Raw genomic sequence first — 27182 nt, 5'->3', positions numbered from 1 at the left:
ATGGTGCATACATAGTCCAAACATACATTTAGATAGAAAAAATGAAATTAAATAAAAACAACGACGCCTCAAACATGCAGTTCATAAATTCGTTTATATTGTGAGAAGTCATTTGTCAACACGGATAAAGATATACAGTTTATTACCGTCTAATTAAACTAATCGTCATCATCTAACTACATGCATGAACTCTTGTGCGTGACGTGTGTCCCGTCATGCCCCGGTGCATTGTGGGTGCTGTCAGTGGCGCATGCGCACGGTGGAGCTCCATCTTTCCATCGCGAGCGCAGCAGAACAGCGGATGTGTTGATGCTTCCAGTCGTTGTGTTTATATTTTGAAACGCCCAGAGTCGATTTGAAATCAACCCAGACGGATTCTTTCTCCGGTAATACCCGTCCGGGAGCTGAAGGCGGACAGAAATGCGGCGTGTGGCGGGTATTATGAGGTAGATTGAGCGCTGCTGCTGCTGCGCTTCGGCCGCGGCGACACATTTGAGTGTAAATTCGCCGAAAGAGTGTTTCCGGCCCGCAGGCGAGCAGGTAAGTGTGTGCGCCACGCCACGCATATGTTTGTGCTGATTGTGTGTTTTTTACGTTATAGTCGCTCTGGTTAGCAGTTAGCAATGTGTGTGTGTGTGTGTGTGTGTGCGCGCGCGTGCGCGCGCGCGTTCCTGTGACACTCTCTATCTTTGTGCGTGCGTGCGCGCTTGGTTGAACCATAATGCCTTTATCAGCCCAGAGTTCATCCCGAACCGAATCCGCCCGCGTTGAGCTGCGGCCCGGGTTCAGTTGTAAGAGGGTCTGATCTCAGGTTCAGGTGTAAGAGGGTCTGATCTCAAATTCAGGTGTAAGAGGGTCTGATCTCAGGTTAAGGTGTAAGAGGGTCTGATCTCAAGTTCAGGTGTAAGAGGGTCTGATCTCAGGTTAAGGTGAAAGAGGGTCTGATCTCAAGTTCAAGTGTAAGAGGGTCTGATCTCAGGTTCAGGTGTAAGAGGGTCTGATCTCAGGTTAAGGTGAAAGAGGGTCTGATCTCAAGTTCAAGTGTAAGAGGGTCTGATCTCAGGTTCAGGTGTAAGAGGATCTGATCTCAGGTTAAGGTGTAAGAGGGTCTGATCTCAAGTTCAAGTGTAAGAGGGTCTGATCTCAGGTTCAGGTGTAAGAGGGTCTGATCTCAGGTTAAGGTGAAAGAGGGTCTGATCTCAAGTTCAAGTGTAAGAGGGTCTGATCTCAGGTTCAGGTGTAAGAGGGTCTGATCTCAGGTTAAGGTGTAAGAGGGTCTGATCTCAAGTTAGGGTGTAAGAGGGTCTGATCTCAGGTTCAGGTGTAAGAGGGTCTGATCTCAAGTTCAGGTGTAAGAGGGTCTGATCTCAAGTTCAGGTGTAAGAGGGTCTGATCTCAGGTTCAGGTGTAAGAGAGTCTGATCCCAAGTTCAGGTGTAAGAGGGTCTGATCTCAGGTTCAGGTGTAAGAGGGTCTGATCTCAGGTTGAGATGTTTGGGGGTCTGATCTCAAGTTCAGGTGTGGACGGGTCTGATCTGAGGTAAAGGTTTTTGTGAGGTCTGAACTCAGGCTCAAATGTTCACAGTAGGGGTGTGTTAGGGTGTGCGAGACATGTTATATCCGTTGCTGTTCTATTGAATTTGTCAACATCCTTGCGATAGATTGGGCCATGTTAACAAGCTCGTATATGTTGCTCGGGAATTCAGTGAGATTAAGCGACGCGGTCAGTGACGATGGAGGGAAACACGGAGGAGGTGGTCCATAAATAAAATTCTAAATCAGTAATATTGAAATGGTTTGGGTTTTCCCCAACTGACACGGCCCAAACATCAGTTATTTGCAAATGTGGCAATGATAAGATTCGAGCGTCGTAAGGCAACACAACAAACCTTTTTACCCACCTCAAACAGAAGCACCCAAAAGAAGGCTTAAACAAACAACTTTAACGAAAGAAGCATTTTAGAAAGGAAATCTGTATGACAGAACGAGCAAGCGCTGGAAAGATGTGACTGACGCAGTGACATTTTACCGGGCCAAAGACATGATTCCCATAAAGACTGGGGAAAATGAGGGCTTTAAAAGACTGCTCAGAGTCGTAGATCCACGTTATGAAATAACCAGCCGCAAATATTTTTCCTCCATGGCCATTCCACAGCTTTACTCCGAGGGCCGCAACAAGATGCAGCCCAAAATTCAAAATGTAAAGTGTTTTGCTACAACAGCTGATTTATGGTCTTGCACTTGCATTTAATATTAACTTGATTAAAATATTCTTGAAAATATAAATGCTAAAGAGTATATTTTTATATGTGGACATTAGTTTGGCTGTATTGTAGCTCTGTAATTTGTAAAATAGTCTTTAAACCAACTTGAAAAAGAACTGGGATAAAATCGTGAATCGTGATCTCGATATTTTGAACAAATAAAAAAATGAAACTGAAATTCACATAACATTTATTTTCAAAATATTAACAATTTCAGTAACTTTTTTGAGGCTTAACTGAACTTTCTGTGAAACAAATTAGATTTAGTTTTAGTCCTAGTCTTTTCTCTAAAATTCAACTTAGTTTTAGTCCTCCCAATCATTTTAGTTTAAGTTGATGAATACATTATATTAAGTCTACTAAAATCTATCTGGTTTAACTAATTTATTTGGTGTAATTAAATGTTCCATACAAAGATTTAACTGTTTTGACATCATTTACCTAACCTTAGAATTAAATTAAACCTACATTACCTTTACTTTTTAGAAAATTTAGTAACTACTGAATATGCATTGTTAGAACACAGAGCATATTACAGCATGAACGACATCTAGCAGTTCATTCCGTATCATTTTGACACGTTCGTTTGCGTCAACGGCGTATTCAATCAGTACATTCAACCAATGAAACGCTCTGACAATGCTTACTGACGCACAGCCCGCTAAACTCTGGACATGTTATATAAACATAGACGCTGTAGAATAAATTTCAGAAAAATATACAGAGGGCAGAGGTTTTCATTTCTGCTCTGACAAATGCAAGACTGTGACAAACACTGTGTGGTGGGCTATATGAGACAGGTCTTTTTGATTACACTTTTGCTTATTGTTGTCCTTATGCTGTTCCAATTGCTTCCATTGTTTAACGAATCTGTAAATCGCTTTGGATTAAAGCGTCTGCTAAATGAATAAATGTAAATGTAATGAAAATGTGTGTGTGTGTGTGTGAATGGTGAGAGAACATTGTGCTTGGTACATTAATTATCTTTAAACCGAACTTTTAGCGCCACAGCCGATAAAGATTATCCTGTCTGACTAGCGTGTGTCCTACATTTAAGGTTTATCAAGGTTTACACTACATATTATGTCTGGAGTCAGAACGCATTCTTTGTGGCTGTTTAAACGCATACATGCCTAACAGGGCTGTACAGTGCGACATAAAACATTATGTATTGATCACTGTAGCCCGCATGCGATACAGTTTGTCAGGTACATTAGACAGAGCCACTTGTTTGTGTGAAGTGCGTTTGCCATTGTGCTTGTTTCTGTATGACGTTAATCAATGGCACACTGCTATTTTACTTAGTTTTAGTCTATTTTGAGAGTGAAACTTGTTTTCTGACTGCAATCCTTTTATTTAAACGTCATCTGGCTGTTCTGCATGTCTGAGAGAATGAACTGCACAGTTAAACAGGCTACATACTTGATTTTCATGGATTTATCTGCCTCTGCGCAGTGTGAGGACATGAACACATGAACTTCATCTCCAGAGTTGCTCTTAAGAGTTTGTTTCAGAACATATTACTCAGTAAAGCTATGTGAAGTGAAGCTATCAAACATACTAAAAAAGAAGTGTTTTCCGACGACCTGCCAAAATAAAAGTCTGATTAGCTATGGTAGTTTTATGTAGACAAATATATAACTATTCAATTGTAAAAAATGTAAAGCAGAACTTTGAAAACTTTCTTTCTTTATTGTCCGTCATTTTGACTGACAGGCTGGTAAAAAATCCGTCATAATCTATTATTACCTGTCACAATGGTGCAAGATGGCGTTAGGTGGTAATAAGTATGTTCGTGACGTCATCACGCTGTACTTGCGTCTCGGACCTTGTTGTTTTTTAATACAACCGAATGCCCAATAAAGCCGTTGTTGTTTATATTCATTTATATATTTAATCTTTTAATGTTTATGTTCAGATGTGATTTGATTTGGGAAAACCAAACACATGGAGCAAATTTATATAGGCTATTACAATTTCTGGTACCATATTTAAGCCCTTTCAAAATCAGTTTTTATTTTGCTCAAACCTTGTGTATGTAACAAACGTAATGGCTGAGGTCGACTGAACCGCTATGATGTTCAGGAACGGAATTTGGAGAAAACGTGTTTAAAGTTAAGTGATGAACATAAAGGCACAGCAGTCCAGTATCACAAGTAAAAGTCACTTAACAGTGGTAAGAGACTTACTCTAATAACAATTTAATAAAAAAACATTTCCTAGTGTTATAATCTATAAAAATACTGTACAAAACCGTTTGAATAAAACGAAAGAACGGAAAATGGTGCAGCGCACACTTAAAGAACGAGAGCTCTGCCATTATGCCAGTATGGAGTAGGCAAAAAAAATAATATCGTTAATCACATCGATTATAATTGACTTCATGCAACGTTGCACAGACTAGGAACCTGCGGATATGGACCGGGAGGGAATTCGTTCCGGAACGCAGGCACGAGTCTACACACAAACACAGGAGCCAGGAGCACACACACAAACACACACGAGAACACACACAAATCCTACACACACATCATCCTACCTGTTTATTTTGTTGAAGTGGTTTAGATTATATTAAGTTTTGCCCTGCAGTCGGGAAAATCTGACAGGGTAGGACAATTGGAACACCGGTACAGCCTGCAAGCGAGAGGTTTTGCTTTGGCGACGCAGCTCGTCTTTCGCTTGCTCCATCTGTGCAGTGACCGCAGAAAACAGTAGCTTATTCAACTGACCCAATAAAATAGCGTTTCCAAACTTCTGTCGCTGTTACTGACTGCCTGGGCATATGAACATTAATGTTCACGCTAAAGCCTACATCACATGATAATGTTAAAATGCCTATTTTCCATTATTATCAATTATCATCTGGTATCTGCCTGTTGTTATCGACATCGGGATATTTGAGAGACATTAACAATATAAGTATGGATGCACTGAAAGGAAAATTCTTGGCCGAAACCGAAAAAGAGGAAACCAAGGCCGAAAACCGAAACACCGAAAGAAATTATGCCAATTATTAGTACCCTTGCATTTATGGCTATGACTGTGTACTAACTTTACTAAAATCAAGGCATTGCAATTGCATAAATATTAAAGTTTCAAAGAATAAATCAATTACAAATTATGCAAATATTTATTTAGCACATTGCAACAATGCACAGTATAAAATAAAATTCAACTAAGATGTTTAACTTGACCCCACTAATGTGTATATTAAATAATAATGTACAGGTCTACTGGCCTGCTGAAAAGTTGTACAATTAAATGTTCTCTCATGAAAACAAAGTGCATTTAGGTCAAGTGCATTTCTCTGTAGGACTACAACAAGAAAGTGCATTCAGAACAAGTGCAACTGCTTAAAGATACAACAATATTTTCCTTGTAGGCCTTAAAACATAATAGTGTATCCAAACAAAGACTCCCATTGCCCATATGTTAACTGTAGAACTTTAACAACAACAAATGCACCAAGAATTGCAGATGTCTAAAGTTGATAATAGGTAGCCTAAGAATAGAATAACCTACTTATTCTGTCGTCTGAAGCGCTGTGATGTTCAGGAACGGAATTTGGAGAAAAACGTGTTTAAAGTTAAGTTATGAATATAAAAGCACAACAGTCCAATATCACAAGTAAAAACACTTTACAGTGGTAAGAGACTTACTCTTATAACAATTTAGTAAAAAAAACATTTCCTAGTGTTGAAGTCTATAAAATTACTGTAAAAAACCGTTGGAATAAAACGAAAGTAAGGAAAATGGTGCAGCGCACATTTAAAGAACGAGAGCTCTGCCATTATCACTACACGAGGAAACATTACGGACAACAACTAATAAGCAGTGAAGCAAGTTTTACGCTGTTTATCATGTGCATAGTGTCTGGACTTTTGATCATCTCTTGTATGTTTTGCGATCGCATAACTCCTGGTGCTGTATATGGGGGGCTCTGTCACCTCGCGAAAACATTGTATAAAACAACTTTGCATCCCATAGTTTACACAGGACTGGCGGAAAATGTGCATTAATACTTCTTCATTCTTCATGTTTTGTGGTTTACTTTGATAGGTGAACTGTCTTTCCCGCGTCCCAGCGCGACACCAGACGGGTTTTCCCAAATCGCAACACATGTCTAGTCGGTACAAATGACAACGACACGTAGGTCGCTTCGCGAGCATATTCCGCTGAAGGGAAACGGGTGTTTACAAATTGCCCTCATTGTAATCTGCCAGAATGACGGGCGGCCATCAGATTTTTCCGTCACTGGTAAAAAAAATCTGTCAATCATAAAGAATCTTTCGGATTACGCGACCTCTGGTTCACACACGTAAAGGAATATTGGTCGCACTCTAGAGCCCTGAGGGTGCATGCAATTTAGGAGACGCTTTAGTGCTGCGATTAAAGGAATAACGTCCGCTACAGATGCATCAAAGGAGCGGTATCTGTTTGTGTCATCACAACATGTCGGCCGAAAACCGAAAATGCGCTTTTGGGCCATTTTCGGCCGAAAATTTTCGGTGGCCGAATATTGGGTGCATCCCTAAATATAAGATAACATCGTCACATCTCCCAGCCCTAGTATGGACTGCATCTGGTGATGAATGCTGAACTCGCCGAAAAGAAATTCCATAATAGCTGGACCTGTGGTTTGGAAAAAACCCTAATCTGCACATCACTAGCACATGATCCGTCCAGATCACAGACCATTCACGATCCGTTTAACCATTAGATAAGATGTGTTGAATTTCCAATTGCAAAAGTAAGTGTAATAAAGCAAACAAACAAATGTTTTTCAGTTTATTAGTCAATTTAACAAATGAATATTCATGAGTCATCCTATCATTTGCTTCTGTTGTCTAATGTCTGTCTAATGTCACATGTCACACATTAATGAGGTGTGGGGGGAATGTGAACTCAAGGACACTGACTTGAATTTTTCTTTCTCTCGTTTAGGAACCATGAATTTGCAAGTTCTGCACCAAAAAGGCCTGGAGTGAGAACCGGTCTGTGATGATCAGAAATGCGTTGTCTTCAGTAAAAGACGCATCACGTGACGTGAACGGACCCCTACAACGCTGAGACCGCGGGTCCCTGTTCCTGCCGGATGCGTTTAGTTCTTTTAGGTCCCTTTATGTCGAACCCAGAAGTGCTATAGGATTGTCTTCTCATGGCTCTGATTGGTCAGACGCTAGCAGCGGATTGCCTGTCTGCGTTTAGTGCTCATATAATGAGGCCCGTATGTGGCCGGTCTGTACTGTGAGCTGGACTCACCTGCGCTCCCATCCGGAACGTTGTGCTCTGTCTTCACCCTTCTGAGCATCAGAATGAGACATTGTGTCAGGACGGAGAAGAGCGTGTGATCTCTGGCAAGAGTTAAGCACTGGTCCATAAACATGAATGGAGGAAAAGAGAGAGATGGAGGAGAGGGCAAAGGGCATCTCGCCCAGGTGCCTATTGGCTGGCAGCGAAAGGTGGAGACCACAGGTGTCATTTATATCAGGTACGTACGTACGGACGGATGCACGCGCATCACAATAGATGCCATACAACATCATTCAACAGCACCTTAGTAACTAGCGATGCTCCGATCCACCATTTATGCTTCCAATACCTATATCTGGTAAAATTGCTGATTTTCTTAACAAAATGTAGGCAACTGTGCAAGGCATCAGGCTCAACTAATACAATAATTTCCTAACCCTGTAAAACAAAATAAACAAATTATTCACAAGTCTAGTGAAATATTTATTAAACCAACATCAGTGCAACGATTGCAAATTACAAAAAGTTTGTTAACTTAAACCTCACATTCAAAATTAAATTGCAAATAGGAATTAAACATCCAAAACAAAAGCAGCTTAATAAAAAACAGCTTCACTAGCTTGGTAAACGTGTCCAAATAAATTGGGGATGAGCGACTAATTTGACAGTTATTTAAACAAAAGTTTTGGAACCTTGTAGTCCACTATAGTCTAAAACTATAAGAATGCCCCAGAAGGCCATAAACTTTGTGTAGTGCACATGTAATAGCCAACATTTTAAAGACTAAAGAATGTTTTAATCAAACTGTCAAATATAATATTTATTGTCGCCAAAGCAGGTGTACGTGTTCCGCTTACCTTCTGTTATGATCAGTAATATTTCACCTTTTGCTGATGCGCCAACCCTGACTGGAGCGTTTTAGTGGCTGCAAGAAGTGATGTGATGAGCATTTGTTTGCTTTGGCTGGTCTTTGCCTGGGCTTAAAATATGTAGCCTATACAACCATTTCAAATCCACTTTTTCTTTTATTCTGTTTATAGGACTGTAAAAGTTCAATACATTTTTGTAATCAAATTCAATTCAAGCAAATTTTTGTAAAAGTCTGCCTATTACACTGAAACCATACAACTTAAAATATTTAACAACAATTAATTAAAAGCTTTAAAACGAATGTTTCATTATTTTTTTATTTAAATGATGTTGAAGTTAAAATTAATGTAGATAAGATTACAAATAAGATAAGATAGCTTACTTTACATCATGTTTTCTTTATGAAGGAAAGCAATGTGTGTAAACAAAAAAAGTGAATAGAAAGCAATGGACTAAGTACAGAACAAGAAACTTTTAAAAAAATTTAAGAAAAAATTAAAGAAATTTGAAAGTCTTGGGAATCTAGAAGCGGAGATATTCTCATCTCAGATTTATTCTGTGTGCTCTGCTCAAGATGCATTTACCGCATTTCCAGCTCATTCTGCCGTCAAATAATGTTGTTGCTCGCTCCATGTTTATCGCTGCTTGATATGTTAGCTTGTTCATGCCTACAGAGCATGTTGCTAGAATATGAAGTCCCACACTGCGCACAGCAAAGCTGTGGTGCGAAGGCGTTTAAGAGCCATCATCTCTGTCAACTTTTACATCGCCCAGCAGAAATTTGATGTCAGATCGGGCCAATTGTCACCGATACCCGATCTAGAATTTTATTCAGTATCGACACCGATACCCGAGACAAATATCGGATCAGAGCATCCCTATTAGTGACCCTAATGCCAAATCGAACAACAGCATTTCTTTCTTTCACTTTCAGTTGTGACAGTGTGACAGATTTACTGTATTTGATGTGTGTGTTGTGTAGTCCAAGCGGATCAGTGCTGGCCTGCCTCGATCAGGTGAAGTCTTACCTGCTGACTGATGGCACCTGTAAATGTGGGCTGGAATGTCCACTCATTCTCCCCAAGGTAAGTTGTGACGTGTTTTACCTTCAGACACCGCATCAATAACTGCACCAACTTCTCTACTGCACTGTAACTCATCTATTGCATTACTGCATCTATTGCATAACTAACTGCATCTACTCATCTATTGCACTATAACTTCAATAACTGCATTAACTCATCTACGGCACTGTAACCTTAATATCCGCATTAACGCATCTACTGCACTGTAACTTCAATAACTGCACTAACTCATCTACTGCACTGTAACTTCAATAACTGCACTAACTCATCTACGGCACTGTAACCTTAATAACTGCATTAACTCATCTACTGCACTGTGACCTTAATAACCGCATCAACGCATCTACTGCACTGTAACTTCAAAAACTGCACTAACTCATCTACTGCACTGTAACTGTATAACTGCATCTACTCATGTATTGCACTATAACTTCAATAACCGCATCAACTCATCTACTGCACTGTAACTTTAATAGCTAATGTCTGTAACTAATGCACACTCAAGTCACTTGCACTATTGTATAGTCTATATTGTTATCTGTTCATAATCACCTGTACATTAATGTTCACAGTATATAGCCTTCTGTTTATATTGTTCATAGTACATACCGACTGTCATATTTTCATAGTACATGCCCATTGTATAGTATTTTCCTAATATTGTATTCTGTATTTATTCACACTGTATATCCTGCACTTGCTAATTGCACTTCTGGTTAGACCTAAACTACATTTCGTTACACTGTACTTGTATATTTGTAATGACAATAAAGTTGAATCTAATCTAATCTACTCAACTGTAATATTAATGCAGCCAGTCAAAACACTGAGCCTGCACGGGAACTGTGACACCATGATTGCCGATGTCTGCGTGCCGAATGCTGATACTCAAGTAAGACTGATCAGATATAAGTGCTGGGTGTAAGATGTATCGTGTTTTCTCAGGTTTTTAATTTTGATCCTGGTGCGGTGGTGAAGCTGAGGACTGCAGAGGATGTAAAGGCTGATGAAGATGTTACCAAGCTTTGCATTCATAAGAGGAAGCTTATTGCTGTGGCCACGCTGCACAAGAGCATGGAGCTGCCACCTCCTTCCCTAACGCTTACCAGTCCTGGGGGCGGTACAAGTAAGACCCATCATATCGGGTGACCGAACCTTAAGCACATGGGGCCAGATTCACTAACAGCTTACAGCAGTGCAAACGCTTCTTTTGGCTTGAAAAACTACTGTTGATATTTACTGAAGACACACAGTTACAATTAGCGCTGAAAAGGTGTGGACACAGCTGACCTCGTTGCATTTGTAGGAGTTTCCTCTTCAGACCAACCTGAATGGGAAAGTTCCTTTTTCGTGCTTTTTTTAAATTGCGTGCTCACACTATTTTGCCCTGTGAAGTAAATGTGGCCCATGATGTTTTTATGACTCTGAAATTTGTTATGACAATTTTTGAGAGAGAGTAACTTCGGGGAGAGTTTTGTCAGCCATGATTCTCCTTTGTGAAAACGAAAATGAGCTTTTAGATATGAGTTCAGTACAGAAAAGAATAACAGTCCATCAGTGTCTTAATCTTGATTTCTGTTAAATACAAAAAACACAGTACAACTGTTGCTTTACAAATTCATTGATAAAATCGTCTTACCTTTAAAATGTCACAGCCAATGCTGCTCTCTGAAGGTGCGCTCGCTCATCACATCACAGGGACACAAAGCATCTTACTCATACATGTAATATGCAAGTAGTATATCAATAAGTATTATATTCCACCTTAAAATGAAAGTGAAAAAAAAGAAAGTGACTAATTTGTCAGTTATGGTGACCCATATCCGAGATATACCTCTGCTTTTAACCCATCCAGAGAGTAGTGAACACACACACAGCAAGTGGTGAACACACATACACCCAGAGCAGTGGGCAGCTATCGCTGCAGCGCCCGGGGAGCAAGTAGGGGTTAGGTGCCTTGCTCAAGGGCACCTCAATCGTTACCCGCCTGACCTGAGGATTGAACCGGCAACCTTCTGGTCACGAGTCCAACCCTCTAACCATTAGGCCACGACTGCATAAAATACAACTTTCCAAATACTTCCGTCTGTAATTCGTATATTAATGATTCCAACAATATTGTGTCTTATCTGTATTGGTATAGTTGTGATGTGAGCTCCGCCTTTCTACATCATTTATAATGATTTGAATACTTTAAAGGTCTTAACGTGTAGGGTTATGGTGTGGACATCCATTAAAGCTGGGTATATAAATATATCTCTGTTTACTATCACATTAATTAAAAAACATTTTTTTCATATTAATCACCAAAGCTCTACTACGGCAGGTTTGTCAGATTAATTCACAGGGGCACATAATATTGCCGTTATGATTGGTCAGATCACCTGTCAATCAATTTGCTCAATATATCAATCAATATAGATTTACAGAATTATCAATATCGTTGAAATATTTAGTCTAATGGTAAAACAAAGCAGATGACTAAAACTAAATTTTTTTCAATTTTTCACAAAAGCATTTTCATTAAAATGACTAAAGTTAAATCAAAAGTTGCTGTCAGAATGAACATTGGCTAATAGTGGATGGGTTTCTGTTAGTCATTTATTCATGGAAAATTGTAAAATGAGGTAAATGCTCGGGCACAAAACCTGTTTTATTGGTTATATTTATATCCATTTCCATTGTATATTTTAATAAAAATCTCACAAAACCATTGCGTTTTCAACAAACCTGCATGGAAAAATCTTGTATTTGAGGATCCATCCTGAAAAGCTATCATTGACACTGATTCTTTCTCCTTGCAGGAGTGACCTCCATAAATAACCCTAACTCAACTGCACAGTCTCGAGCAATAAGGAGTAAAACCCATGAGGCCGAATGTAAGAACCCATTTAAGGCGATGATGGCAGCAGGGCAGCGACACTTCTCTCCAGAGCTGTGCGGCCCACTGCAGCAGGACCTTTACGCTGGATACTCCAGGCAGAGACTGAGCAGCAGTGAGCCAGGACTGAAGTCTCCGTTCCGCAGCGGACACGGAGTCATGTTGAGTCCGCCCTCACAACCCTTCGGGGATGGGTCTTTGTCCCCTAGAACAGACATTATTGGTAGTCCTGACGGATTTATGCGCAACAACCCATGTGGCTTCCAAGGGACCAGCAGTCCCAGCGCTACCCACACCAACAGCCGCATCCCTTTGTCTTCTCCCGGCATCATGATACACATCTCGCCTGCTGCACAGCAGTCGTCCTGCGTCATGGCGGGAAGGACTAACATGCCTCTTTCACCCCCGGTCCCTAACAAGAGTCCCGTAATGAAAAAGACGCTGTGCAACTACTCGGCCAGCTTGGACTCCAGCAGAACTGCGTTTCACCACAAGGCTTCGCCTGCTCCCGCCCCTTCCCTGCCTCCACCCTGTGCCCTGCAAAATAAACAGGTTAGCTCTGAGAAGGACCCTCTTGGCATTCTGGATCCCATCCCCAGTAAACCAAACCCCCCACCCCCTTTCCAGCCCAACGCTCAGGTACCAATGATGAATGTAAACATCCCTCCCGCCATTGTCCCCTTGCCTAGCAACCTTCCCTTACCCACAGTCAAGCCAGGGCCAGTTGGCCATGGCACTCACCTGCAGAGGACTCAGCATGTCACAGCCTCCTCCATCTCTTCGTCACCCGTCACTTCCCCTGTGCACATGTCCGGGCTGGCTTTGGGTCGCATGGAAGTGTCTCCTCAGCGATCCCGGTCCTCGTCCACCTCCTCCGAGCAAGGGAGCTTTGCTGTTCCCCCTTGCAGTAGCATGAAGGTTCCGCCGCGCTCACCCAGGTCCTCCATGAATTCTCCTCGACCCGCTTTGCCTTCCAGCCCGTCTGGCAAGCCGGATAGTCTTCACCAGTACAAAGAGATGCCCAATCAGCTGTTGACAAGCATGAGCAGCTCTATGAGCGGTCAGCACAACCTCATGTATTCCACCGCCTCAGGCAACAACACCCTGCAGAAGGAGCACCCAGGGCTTTTGGGCATGCCCCTAAACCAGATCATCAACCAACACAATGCTGCCTCTTTTCCCGCCAGCAGTCTCCTGTCAGCTGCTGCCAAAGCACAGCTAGCCAATCAAAACAAAGTAGGGGGAAATGGCACGGGAAGTGCAGCTAGTGCCGGGAGCGCCGGAGGGGCTGATGCCGGCAGGACTGTTGAAGGACACAGTGCTTTAAATCCCATGTTGCCGCCTAACTCTGCCATGATGATGCCGGGTAGCGAGGGGCAGAGTGGGCGCGCAGCCCTGCGGGACAAGCTTATGGCGCAGCAGCGGGACCCACTCCGCAAGCGTAAGCTTCCTCCAAACGCTGGCAACCATGAGAACAACTACTTTAACGTGCTAAAGACGGACGTGGGTGGCATGAGGGCACCCTGCCCTTCTGCCGAGCAGATGAGAAAAACATCCCGACTGCCCCCAACCACCTCAATGGCTCAGTTACTCCAATCTCTGAGCAACCACAGTTCTCACATGGCCAGAGGCCGAAACCCAGGCCTCGTAGGTCCCAGTCGGGCGCATTTTGTGGAGGGTGTCGTGCCCTCTGGAGCAGTCCATGCGAGCATGCAGGTCCAGCAGCGAATGCTCGGCCAGACAGAAGCGATGCTTTGCCCTGGTGTTGAATCTGTTCCCAGCCAGTTTCCAGGTGTGTTGAACCAGATGCAGGCTACAACAATGGGGAACTGTGGGCCTATAAACCACAGTGGACAAGTTCCTCTTGGAAATCACGGGATGGGACACGTCAGCTCTCATTTTCAGCAGCACAGCCAGCCAAACATCAACTGCATGATGCCTAGCAGCACTGATGCCTGCTGCTCGCAACCCATTACTGACACGGGTAAGAGAAGAATATTAAGTAATTGATTGTTGAGTGGCCCTTTCGATATTTTGCACTTGTTGCAGGGGGGTTCTGTCCTCAGTGTTGTGTTCGGGAGAAATGGTCCATAACGATCCCTTTTCAAAATATCGTATCGGCGCATCCCTGATCAGAATGAAGTATTCCAGAGAGCTGTATAATAATGTTTGATTATTTAACAGTGAAAGAGGTTAAGGCGGCCGTAAAACGTGTTTCATAAATTCTTCTCATGCTTAACATGCTCAACTTTTCAAAAATCGAGTTGGCTGTATTACATAGTATTTCTGTGCTCGATATACTCCCCCAGCAATCGTAAAGGTTCGGAAAGTTTTTTTCGAACATGTAAAACTTTTTTTGAATTTTTTTTTAATTCCTAATGCACAGTTCTCCAGGAAAAGCATGCGGCACTCCCAGAGCATGAGCATGCACAGACGTCACGTTCACTTGTGTGCAGGAGAGAGAGAGCATACGTTGATGAAGTTCAGGTGTTTGTTTGTTCTCTGCATTTGGATGATGAATGTTATATAAACTGTGGATATAACGCTGGATTTGGAGATGGTTTTAAACTGATATATGGAGCCGTCCCAGCGCTAAAAGATGCCGGAAATGAACAGCATGCGGTGAGTGAAACTGTGATTTATTGACAATGTGCTTTAGTTCAGCCTACCCCTCCCCCCCGCACGTGACGTATGATTTGGGGAAAAATCTACCTTTTATAAATGTGATTAAAGAAAATACTCTTCGATGATACGACGTATGCAATACTACTCTATAGGTACTCAAGATTAATATGAGATTGGCAGAACCCCTGTGTGTTAATGCCACTTTAAGGTTGTCTCATTCTAGCATCTCTCGACCCCATCTCAAGATGATAGTGTTATCAGGCTTGATTACGATATGTATCGACGAAACACCTATATTAATAATGATAGAAAAAAGTTTTCGGTATAACGCTTGAAAGTTAATATGTGTAGACAAAGCCCATGTACAGTCACTGAATCATAAACAGTCTTTAATTTTATAGACATTTTCATCACCACCAAAATGTAATATTTGCATGCATTTTAAAGGCATGCCTGTTAAAACTTTCAAGCATTTTGACTCGCTGCCATTCCTATGGCGTTTATTCAGACCCAAAACTTGTGCACATGAAAGTCACACACACACACATGCGTGCGCAGAACAGTTCCATGAGCATAAACACACCCTCGTGAGAGCGCATTTATGCTCCGCGAGTGCGTAGAACAGCATCTGCTCAACACTTGGTCGCTTATCGAATGGACTTCTGAGACTTTGGAGGCAGGAAAACTTCTCCGATCCTTTGATAGGTCACGTTTAACATGCACTCACCTACTGTCTTCAACCTGTTACTTACCCGTTGTATAGAATTGTCATCATTTGTCATAACACAATACATTTTTAGTTTTTAAACTTGGGTTACAATGTTATGTATGCCCTTGGCTTTGAATCTACATATTTGGCATCTAAACAGGAAGTTAATAATTCGGTCTGAGTATTCACAGTTGCTTTTGTTTTGTTATTCATTTTCATAATTGTTATTGTTAAAAAATGAGAATAAATAAATGGCTACAACAGTAAAACTTAAAGCACAAGTAACTATAAATTACAATATGATTTAATTTAAACAATTCATTTGTTTTGCTTTATTTGTTTTGAAAATATTAAAAGAGGCATGAATTAAAAATCACAATTGTAACCCGAGCTTTTGTTATATAAGAGGGAATCATATTCATGCGAACATCATGTAAGTGTTAGAACTGAAAAGGCCCTTGTGACTCAGATGACATCTGTTATTGACACCAGGCCCAGCGAATTAAAGGTTCTGGAATGCATCTATCTATGACCACATTGATAGGTTAAACACCACCTCCACAGAAAAATCTAAATGATTACTTCTCTAGCCCCGCTCATTGGTTACCGCAAGACAATTCTGAAGTAACACAGGTGGTTTCTAACCAGATAGAACGAGGAAGCAATAAACGAACATGCCGTTAAATATAGCTAAATATTGTGCCACCCCTGGTTGTGGAAGAACAAGGCTCTGCATAACCTTCCTTCTGATTCTGATATTAATAATGCGGGGTTAAAGTTTATTTTTTAAGATGTCCCAGCTCATGTGGGAAAATCATGAAGCGTTTGAAAGTTTCATTTCTCCGAGGATTCCTTCATGAACAAGTCACAGGTCGACACTGAATTTTTGAAATGACTAAAATTAAAAAGCAGTGTTGTTAATATTGGATCCGATAGTAATGGCGCAGCAATCTTATGTCTGTAAAACATTTGTGTACTATGCGTCACTATTGCTTTGTTAGAGATCTCTTGATGTGCCCTGAGCACTATTCACACGAGATTGGTATAACCTGAGTAACTCTAGTCATTTGTATTAACTGCAGAGGTTGTCTGTGATCTTAAACCCGTGCGAATTGTCATCTCTGTGATTTGTTGGTCTCATATATCATTTTTCAAGTTTTTATCCACCGTTTAAAATTTAAATTATTATGTATAGAAAACTATGCTCTAACTGGCGTTTCGGTCGTGATTTGATTTTTTCGAGCTTGGGCCTTCTCGACCAATCACGTTCCTCTCATGTTGTTAAGGAAAACGACAGGTCTCTGTCATTGGTTAGCAGTGAAAAAGGGCGTTTTGAAAAAGAAATGTTTAACTTTTTTCAACCTAAACAGACGCTTTGAGCTGCAGAAAAAGATGCCGGCACTGACGTTTAAAAAAGCGCTCAGGACGTTTACTCCATAGGGTTATAATGTTAAACAGACACTAGCAACTTCAAAAAAGAAGTCCAGTCAGAATAAATACTATTTGGCTTTCTACCGAGGTAAATAACATGTTTAATCAACTAGCCCAACATTAACTAGTTTGAACTAGGGGAACATGCTTATATTCCTTCATTATAACATGGACTGAAAAATAAACGTGTAGAATGTTAACATGTCTACAAAAACATTGTTCAGCTGCAGGTTCCATGACTTCAGGTTGAGGCTCACTTAACTCTTTCACAACCATTGACGAGTTATCACGTGAATAAAAAAAAAACGCTTCCCCGCAATCAGTGTTTGTACTGTTGTACAGCAGGTGGCGCTATTACACACCTTTGGGAAAAACTACAGAATCCCAGAACCTAGAACGTATATGTTTTAGCGGTTTTTAATGATTGTTCCGATTGTAATTAATCAAAATTATGCATTTTTGTAGAAACCCACTCTCATACTCTCATTTTGGTTCTTTAATGAACCAAAGAGAGCATACGTCACTCCTCTACTCATTAAGCTACATTGGCTTCCCATAGTCAAATTCAAGACTCTGCTCCTGGCCTACAAGACCACTACTGGTTTGGCACCACCTTATCTTAAATCGCTAATTCAGACTTATGTACCCGCCAGATCCCTACGCTCTGCAAACGAACGACGTCTTGTGGTGCCATCCCATAAAGGTAAAAAATCTCTCTCGCGTACCTTCTCCGGATCTGTTCCAGCTATGTGGAATGATCTGCCCGCTGCTACAAGATCTGCAGATTCTGTAGCCATTTTTAAGAAACGCCTGAAAACACATCTCTTCCGCCAACATCTGACTGATCTGTTCTGACTCTTTTCTTCTCTACTCTTTTCTTCTCTACTCTTAAAAAAAAAATGAATGAATGGTTCCGTTTACTGTGTTAGGCTATTTGAGACTAGTCTTCTTTTTGATTGCACTTATGCTTTTGATGTACTTAAGCTGTCCTAATTAGCTTCCATTATCTACCCCACTTGTAAGTCGCTTTGGATAAAAGCGTCTGCTAAATGACTAAATGTAAATGTAAATGTCATATACGGAGTGATAAAAAAACAAACAAATGAAGATAGAAGAATACGGTTTCTTTTGTTTAAAAGCTGAGACTCTGTTCTTTCATTTGACATATATATCCATATATTCTTTACAGAAAATTTACTGTGAGCCATTAAAGTTTGGTGAAAATGTTAAAAAACGCTGGCGTAGGCTGGCAACTTTTTTTTAAAGGCTGGCGACGAATGAGTTAAGTGACTGTATTTTTTTTCATTAGGGTTCGAGCCCAAAGGGCTCGAAACCTATTGTATTTGTTCGTTTTTTTATTTAAAATTAATTTTTAATGAAAATTGTTTATGTTCTGAACTTCTTATTGCGTTCAGTGGAAAAAAACTTTTATTTAAAAACAACTGCGTGGACCTAACCCTAACCTGACTGCTAAAATCACGCACTCATGTGTGGTTCTCATGCGTGGGAGTTTTGGGTCTGAAGAAACGCCATATCTTTCTTCTGACTTATGAGTGTAGCTGCACACATCCTTAACCCATTTGTGCACAGACAAGAATCAGTTTAAAATTGCGTATTATTCTTCTTTAACTGTAAAATGCACACAAGATTATGTGAAACAAGGTTCGTTTAAACTCAGTTGCTTAGGACTAAAGTGAATGTTAACATAAAGTGGGTGTGTATTGGCCTCTTAAAGTGGCAGTAACCTAATAAACATGTTGCTGTCTGTGTTATGATAAACATTTAACAGTATAAAAGTTCATTGGGAAAATGTAAATAATATAGTGGAAATATTCAAACCTCTTTTACTGGTTTTAACCCTTTGATGCACAACATGGGTCTAAAGTGACCCGGCAGAGTATTTATTTTCTATATCTTTGCAAGAAATCATTTAGACATTAAGTATTCTAGGTATTCCACAATTAACTTTTTTTCCTCAACTAAGCATTTTTGAGACATTGAGATTCAAAGATTTTTCACTCCACTTGACCTTGTAGAGCCTATTTGTTTTGTCATAAAAAAGCCCCAAAATGTACAAAACATCACGGAAAATGTGAATAACTCCGATTTGACAAAAATGTGAGATATAACCTTCCTCTGAGACCTCTGATATTTGCATGTTTTTGCCTCACCTGCCACACATTTCACAACTTTTGTATAATTGATGCATATTCTTTAACCACCGATAATAAATAATATTTTCTGAAAGATAACTAGAAGTAATGTTTGAAAGTTAGGCTGAAAGGCATTGACCTATATCTATAAGTAAATGAGAAAGATAAACTTGTCTAAATAGATGAGGTTGACATATTCTATTGTAGCTGTTAGTGAATGTTAACTTCAACAAAATAAAATAGAATATATTGTATATATATATATATATATTGTTTTTTGGGCAGAATTCCCATAATTCATTCTCCATATTTCTTTATTTGTCTCATAAATCAATGCTGTTGGTCACCCCTTATGTCTGTTCTGAAAAGTAACAGTTTTGAACATATAAGGTTTCTGTCCAATAGTGCCAACAATTCTGTCCTTGATCAAGTGTTTGATGTGCATTTGAGAGAGTTCTTGTGATATTATGTTAGTGTGGCTGGTCCAAGTTTTTCTAGATTGAACACTGAAATGGTTTTAGAAATGCTACGTGATGAACATGATGAGGATGATGATGTCCTTCTTAGTCTTGATTCAGGAGCACAGATGTGAAGTTGTCATTTGTGAGGCATGTAAAGACTGAGTTGGCAATGTGTGATGTGATTTGGTCCTAACAATTCACTAAAGTTGCGCAGATGAATGTTATATAAACGGGTGAGGGTTAACCCAACTTAGTGTTTTCAGTTTTGATATGTGACGTATGACAAATAAATATATTTCAAGTGTTAAATGTGTTGGTTCAAGTAACTAAAATGAATATATTCACAAAATGTTTTATTTTTTTCATGATTGTATTGATGGGTAATTTTTATCATTTTGTGTGCAAACTTGATATAGAAACAAAATCCTAGGAAATAAATGAAATAAAAACGTTCATAATATTCATGAATCATGTATTTACTAGATCATGGAATAATAAATGCTGAAATTATGTAATTTCAAAAGATGAAACAAAAAACACCCAGCCATACATGAAAAACCACTGAAAAAGAATACCAGTCATTTTAGAGCCATGTTGTGCATTAGCAGCGTTTAAAGTGATACTTTATGTCTTTGTTCTGCTGAACACACAGGAATATATCTGGAAGATTGTCAGGAATCTCACCCCCTTTTGACTCCCAAAGTATTTATTTACCCTACTAGGGCAGTAAATGGGAGATAAGATCTGACATGTAAGCTTATCAATGATATGATTTTTTTTTTGCTATATGGTCAAGCCGTAGATCAGGCTATGTGGTGTTAACCTTTCCTGTGCTCGGATGAGGTATGAACGAGTCATATTTTGAACCGTTACCTGCGTTGAACGCATGAAAGCCCCTTCTGTTAACCTGAGAACTTATGTCGCTGTTTTCGATTAGCATTAAATGACGCATAGCATGCAAACGTTGAGTGAGGTTTAGAGAGAGCAAAAGTACTTCATCTTATCTGTCCAAGTAAAAATATGAATGTTTGATGTTGTGTGCATCTTCATCTCTGCTGCTCTGATCGTAAATGTTAGTCTGGAGATCAAAGTTACAATGATGATCAAGGTTAAAGAAACGAGTCCTCAGTGGACGCTTGTGAACCCCGCTTGTGAATCCCCTTTTTAAGCTTACATGTCTTGTTTTGTGTATTTTAAACCAGGTGAGACGGCATGCTTCAGCCTTGTTTGTGTTGATTCAGCTGCACTAGCTTTGCACTAGTTCTGCACAATCAATCGTTGATAAATCACACGCAGTTAGGCATTTTACTCATTTTAAACTGATGACTTTCAGTGACTTTCTACCAATCATAGGCCTGTGTTTCCCGAACAAGCTGCTGATGAACCCATAATCACATTAGACGGGCCGATTTAAAGGATGAATCGTGCAGCCCCTGGCCTGACCTCTTCAGTGCTCTCTGTATGTGAATCATACTTTAGAACGCGCCACCCATCATCTTGCTGCTGTCTCCATGACAACCTCCCCAGCAGCCGCTGACAACAGTAGATCACAGGCACTGTCCGCACAGGTCAAGCCATCATTGTGCAACACACACAGCCTCTGTTATGCAACACCGGTACTACTATTTAGTCTCGATAAGCACACACGATTAATTCTGCAAACTTGAAACGTTAGCCACATGTCACATGTTAGGATTCACATTGTGTATTTTTTTAACCCTTTTCTTAAAGGAATTTGTGGTGGAAGATGTGAAGAAATGCTGTATATAATGTTCAGTTGCGACCAATTGAAATAAGAAGCAAAGATCTTAGTTACAATGGTCCATCTACACAATCTAGCTACAAGACGTCTTAAGTGCTGTTGCTTGCGGCATAACTAAAGCATCTTGTGTGGCAGTACACCTCTTGTTAATGCACTCTTAAAAAAAAAAGAGGAAAACTTAAAAAACTTGACAGCTCAAGTTCATTGGATTGAAAACCTTGAGAAAGTGATGTGCTTCAAATGGGCCTTGCTATTTGCTTTTTCTTTATTGTTTGAAGGATTTTTGTGGTTCTTGGCATAAAGCAAGAAATGCTGTTGCATGAACATGATCTAACATTAGTCCTGTAGTTTTACACAGCATGGGTAGGACACAGACTGCGCTGCAGGTTTAAAGCGAACAGCTGCTGAGTGACGACTGTAACACCTCTTCTTTCCACAGGTAACCCTTCACCGCTCATCTGCAGTATTGGTGGCGCTCCTCAGATGCCAGGCGTCATGGCTGCCACAGGGCACTTGTACCAACAGCAGATGCACCCGGCACTACAGGGAATGCACGGGGTCTCCACATATCAAAGTCAGGGGCATCCCTTCCCATCAACTCCTTTTACAGACAGTACTGCTCCCCACCCCAACAGCTTGCCATGCCTGTACCAGGACTATCCGGTGAGTCCCTCAGCACAGTGAAAACACTCATTCCTTTTTGGAGAACTAACATGGTTTTGCCTTTTCTACAGGGGTGCATGTCTGACAGCTCCCAGCCTGGGATGACATCTCATTCTGGGGCCACGGGGATGTATCGAGACGGTGCGCAGAAGCTACAGGGTGATGTTTCCATGGCAGGAGCCAGTGGAGTTCAGAGTTCGGTGGATGCGATCTACAGGGCGGTAGTGGATGCAGCTGGCAAAGGCATGCAAGTGACCATCACTGCCGGTGAGAGTAGCAGCACACAGGCGAGCCCAGTCCCTGCGCTCAGTGCCATGAGTGCCTTCACCGCCTCCATCGGACAGCCGCTCAGCCTACCTCATGCCGTCAACGCTGTCATTCACGCCCCGCGCAGTTCGGATGGGGCCGACTCTATAAGCCAGCCTCACCGCGCTCGACCGCAGCTCAACAAACGCACGCGCAGGACCTCTGAGCAAGGGAAGAACACCTCTGACGGCGGAGACACGCACGAGTATTTTCGCTCGCGTAGTGCTGCCACACAGATGAGACTGCAGTGGGATGAGCCCAACCAAACTCACTGGAGAGGGGAAGAGTTTCTAGAGTGTTCTACCCAGGTACACACCGGTTCATGTGGTAGCAAAGTAGAAAGAACAAGCCTCATGAAAACGATGGGACGGACTCGTGACCCTGTCGACTCTCAGATGGGTGAAAGTGGAAATCTGCGATTAAACAACTGCATCGTCGGCAGCGTAAGAGAACGTGGCGAGCCCCCTCAGCTAAACGGCACATTGCCTCGCACCACCTACAGGGAACCGTTCACCGGAGACGACCAGTCACCTGGCTCCTCGACCAGCTTGGAGGGACCATTGGTGAAAGACTACACCCACTTTAATGGACACTTTAACGGACACTGTGTGCCCAGCCCCTCCGACACAAAGAGTCTGAGCAGTGAGGAGGAACTTCGTCACCCCGACTCGCCTTCGGCCGACCTTCTGCACTACAGGCCCAGGGCTTTTAATGTGGGCGAATTGGTCTGGCCAATAAAAGGCTTCCCTCCTTGGCCTAATAAGCTGATGGGAGAAGAACATGAACACAATCCCAGCATGCAACTGTCTGAACAAGCGAAGGTAAGCATGACTGTTGACACTATACGAACAACAACAAATCGGTCCACTTTGTTCACACTAGAGCCGGGGTGTCCAAAGTCAGTCTTGGATGGCCTGTGTCCTGCAAAGTTTAGCTTCAACCCTAATCAAACATACCTGAACAGCTTATAAAGGTCTCACAAAGCACACTAGATTCTTCAAAACAGGTGTGTTGAGCCAAGCTGAGAATAAGGGTGTTTGGCCCTACATAAACATATTAGAGGATGTGGTAGCAAGGTCATCAAAATTAATGTCCCTGAGTGTGTGTTCAGCTCTGTTATGTAAACACGCTCAATTTAAACGTAAAAATAGTCCGAAGTTTTGAATGCTTCATTCTGTCTCGCTGTCCAGATAGAACAAAGCCGAGGTCTGGATCCGGACTTGGTGCATTACCACCACCAACTGTTACAGGTGTGGAGCGCGTCATTCACTTTACCGGCCAAACACTAACGCAAACAGGACAGCAGACAGAGACAGTGCCACTAGAATTGAAACTGGATAGTTTATTTATATAAAAGGTATATTTGTGTACAAAGTTAGGTATCATAATGATAATATTCTCAGTCCCACCCACTCCTGCTGTCCTGTCCTAGTCACGTGATTAATAGTGATATTGTTTTTCATCCCGCAGATTCCCCCAAATTATTTTGCCTCTACAATACACCACTTTAAATGGAATGGTTCACCCCAAAAGAAAAATTCTCTCATCATTTAATCACCCTCATGTGTCATTTATGTGCCTTTGATTTATATCAACTCCTGGCTCTGGTTTTGTAATGCCATTCAACACTCCAATTTATCCAGTACTATTCTGCAGAGTAAACAAAGTCAAATAAACCTGGGATGGCATAAAGCTCCAGATACACCAATGCATTTTTACACGGCTGAAAGCGCTGGTTGGGTAGGTGGAAGCTCTATTTTTCAGTTGAGTCTCTTTGGTTAGGGCTGCTCGATTATGACAAAAATTATAATCAAGATTATTTTGGCCACTATTGAGATGTAGATTATTTAACACGAATACTCACTAACTTTGAAACAACATAGAAAAGTAAAAACTTTGCTTTTAAACTGAATTCAACTGAAAGATAAATGTAAAGAAATAGCACAGCTGAAGCAATATAAAGGAAGGCTGTACACTGTGGTCTTATAACACAAGACAAGAGAGGATCCGTGCAAAATGGGATGCGGCACAATTATCGTTTTACTTCCATTCTTTTGTTTTTGTATTGTTGAAGGACAAAATTTGATTTATGACAATGATTAGGATTCATTTTGGATGATCGCACAGCCCTGACTTTGGTTACTATGATATGCTGAACGTGGGGAGAAACCGCAGCTGCTGGTGTTCTTTAAAAAGTGCAGCGCTTCTGTTGGAAACGGTTCAATAAATGCGCAGGCCGCAAGAAAAAACACTCCGGCAGACACAGAGTGTCAGGTCAACTAAATAATGAAAGAATGGGTTTGTGGTGAACTGTTTCTTCAGTCATCATTGTGCTTTGATTAGTAATATTGATAATTTGTAAATCAAAAGTCATCTAGCATCAAGAGTTTATATGAGATTATACCATGGTGTGTTTGAATACTCGAATCGGATTGGCTGGAAGGTGTGCATTAAAACAGTTTAACCACCGTTTGCATCAAATCCTTGAATCCACGGCTAGATGTGGTTTATCTCTTACTCAATATGTGATTGGATGTTAACATCAGTGATGGATGTTGAGAAGGTTCTGGTGTTGCATTAACATCTGCTTTTGTTGAACGTTTTTCAGGTTGAGCCGGAGCAGCTAAAATGTCTAACACAAGACCTTCAGGCGCTGGACAGAGTCAGCAGGAAAAACAGAAAGTGAGTGTGTCGTGTTGGACAGTAAAGCTTTAATGATGATGTATTGTTATTCTTGCTGTAGGGCAGAGGTCCAGACAAACTTATTTTACTCTTTGCACTGTAACCCCTTTACTGACAATTGTAGAACATCAAATTGTGATGTTTTAATATTACAGAGGGCAGCAGCAGGTATATTAGGTTACTGTCACTCTGACCAAATGAATCTCACACCAAATAACAGACCAACATATAAAGTCAATACAGCCTGACAACAAAACTGCTCTTACGATCGAACTTTCAGGATTGTGTGACATTCTTCTGATTATGCTTCACATCTTAACTGGACAGGTTTGAAACTAAACTAAGGATTGCAGTTTGTAGGTCGAGTGCACGCTTATATCTGTCATCACAGAAGCACGCCATGACAGTGTGTGGCGCTTATCACTGTATTAACACTAATAGAGGAGCTGCGCACCCAATGTTTCATGTTTTAGCATATTTTAAAGTGTTTACAGGTGATAAAACTGTGGGCTTATGTTTATCAGTTGTGTCTTTCTTTAAAGACCCCTTCAAACAGTCTGTCCTTATGAATTTCTTTTATTGTAGAAATATTTCATATACAATGTACTTCAATGCATGAATATTTTTTAGGAAGTTAAACGTTTGCATTTAAAGTAAAAATTAAAACCAAATAACCACTTTAGCTAACTTATGGTATTTATTCTCACTATAGTTACTATAGGGTAACCATGAAATATGTAATCATTTTGAAGCAAAGTTCTAAATATTACATCCCTTAACAAACGATTTTTTGTCATGACCTCTAGTAAATCAAGTATTGCTTTTAATCGTCATTCAGAATTGTAAAAGAGTGGGAATCTATATTTGAAACAAAAGAATGGTGATTCTCAATGTACAAGAACTGTGCAGGTGTGCTTAAAGACCTTCTGCACTTATCCAGTACACTGATCCAGTATGTGTACACTAGTGATGCGCGGATGGCGGTTAAATCCGCGGGCGCTGCGGATGATCCGCGGGTGGGATGGGTCGGGTAATAAAAAAATAGATTCTGATTAATGTGGGTGGGTTGCTGGTCGATAATATCATATATAATATTAACAAAATTTCTCAAAAAATACGAATATGTTTTAAACGCATTTTTAATCAGCGCTAATTTGCAGTAAATTAAATGAAATGCGCGCACGTGTCGGCGGTAGAGAATGGTCTGTTTCTTAAAGCAGAAATGGAGGCTACGACGGTGCCTTAGTGCCACGTTAAAAAAATTTAAAAATCCAAGATTTCGAGAATGAATTCGAAATGTTACGAGAATAAGGTTGAAATGTTACGAGAATAAACTCGTAGTGATACGAGATTAAACTCGTAATATTTTGAGAAAAATCACAGAATTGCTAGAAACAATGGATGTGGAGGATTTGGATAAAGTACTTCAGCGGGGGTCCCAATGCGTTGTGGCATATGGATTCAAATGATAAACTGAAGCAAACATTGAAATATTGAAATAGAATACAAACATTGAAATATTAAAACAATGCTTGATTACCTAATGTACAAAAATCTGGTAGCATCAAGATTATAAAAGCCACAATCCTTAAGGATTTATAAAAATGTACAAATGTGAACTAAAGAGGTTTTAAAAATGACTGATGGTGTTTGCAAGACTTCCGTAGAACTAATTCATTGGTTCAGATGACGTGCTTAAACATAACTTAAACTCTTAAAATACAGCATTCACGTAAACAAAATACGTTTTACGACGAGTTTATTCTCGAAACATTTCGACTTTATTCTCGTAACATTTTTAATTATTCTCGAAACATTTGGACTTTATCTTCGAAACATTTCGACTTTATTCTCGTAACATTTTTAATTATTTTCGAAAAATTTCGACTTTATTCTCGTAACATTTCGACTTTATTCTCGTAACATTTCGACTTTATTCTCGTAACATTTCGACTTTATTCTCGTAACAAGGTAGAATAAAGTGCTGGGTTTGTAATATGCAACTACTGAGACGCACTGTATGTATATGAAAGCGATA

The 27182-nt window shown here is 40.6% G+C and overlaps 1 protein-coding gene across 2 annotated transcripts in view; it reads left to right on the top strand.

Annotated features, from left to right (window-relative positions):
• The first annotated feature begins 274 nt into the window (after window positions 1–274).
• LOC130424320 (methyl-CpG-binding domain protein 5-like) overlaps window positions 275–27182 on the top strand; it is a 31698-nt gene continuing 4790 nt past the window's right edge. The window contains exons 1-9 of one of the 2 annotated variants that reach the window (XM_056749871.1): window positions 275–540; window positions 7208–7754; window positions 9369–9471; window positions 10417–10597; window positions 12276–14336; window positions 21933–22156; window positions 22228–23283; window positions 23653–23712; window positions 23933–25041. In XM_056749871.1, coding sequence (XP_056605849.1) covers window positions 7648–7754; window positions 9369–9471; window positions 10417–10597; window positions 12276–14336; window positions 21933–22156; window positions 22228–23283; window positions 23653–23712; window positions 23933–24016 — 3876 coding nt within the window. In that variant the 5' untranslated portion in view covers window positions 275–540; window positions 7208–7647 and the 3' untranslated portion in view covers window positions 24017–25041. Of the gene's footprint in view, window positions 541–7207; window positions 7755–9368; window positions 9472–10416; window positions 10598–12275; window positions 14337–21932; window positions 22157–22227; window positions 23284–23652; window positions 23713–23932; window positions 25042–25070; window positions 25145–27182 lie in introns of those variants that run through there. The other variant, XM_056749870.1, reaches the window with a different exon arrangement.

Source organism: Triplophysa dalaica, chromosome 6, assembly GCF_015846415.1.
Source record: "Triplophysa dalaica isolate WHDGS20190420 chromosome 6, ASM1584641v1, whole genome shotgun sequence".
Lineage (NCBI taxonomy): Eukaryota > Metazoa > Chordata > Actinopteri > Cypriniformes > Nemacheilidae > Triplophysa > Triplophysa dalaica.
The sequence above is the reverse complement of the archived record's forward strand: the minus strand, read 5'-3'. Positions and strand labels throughout refer to the sequence as shown.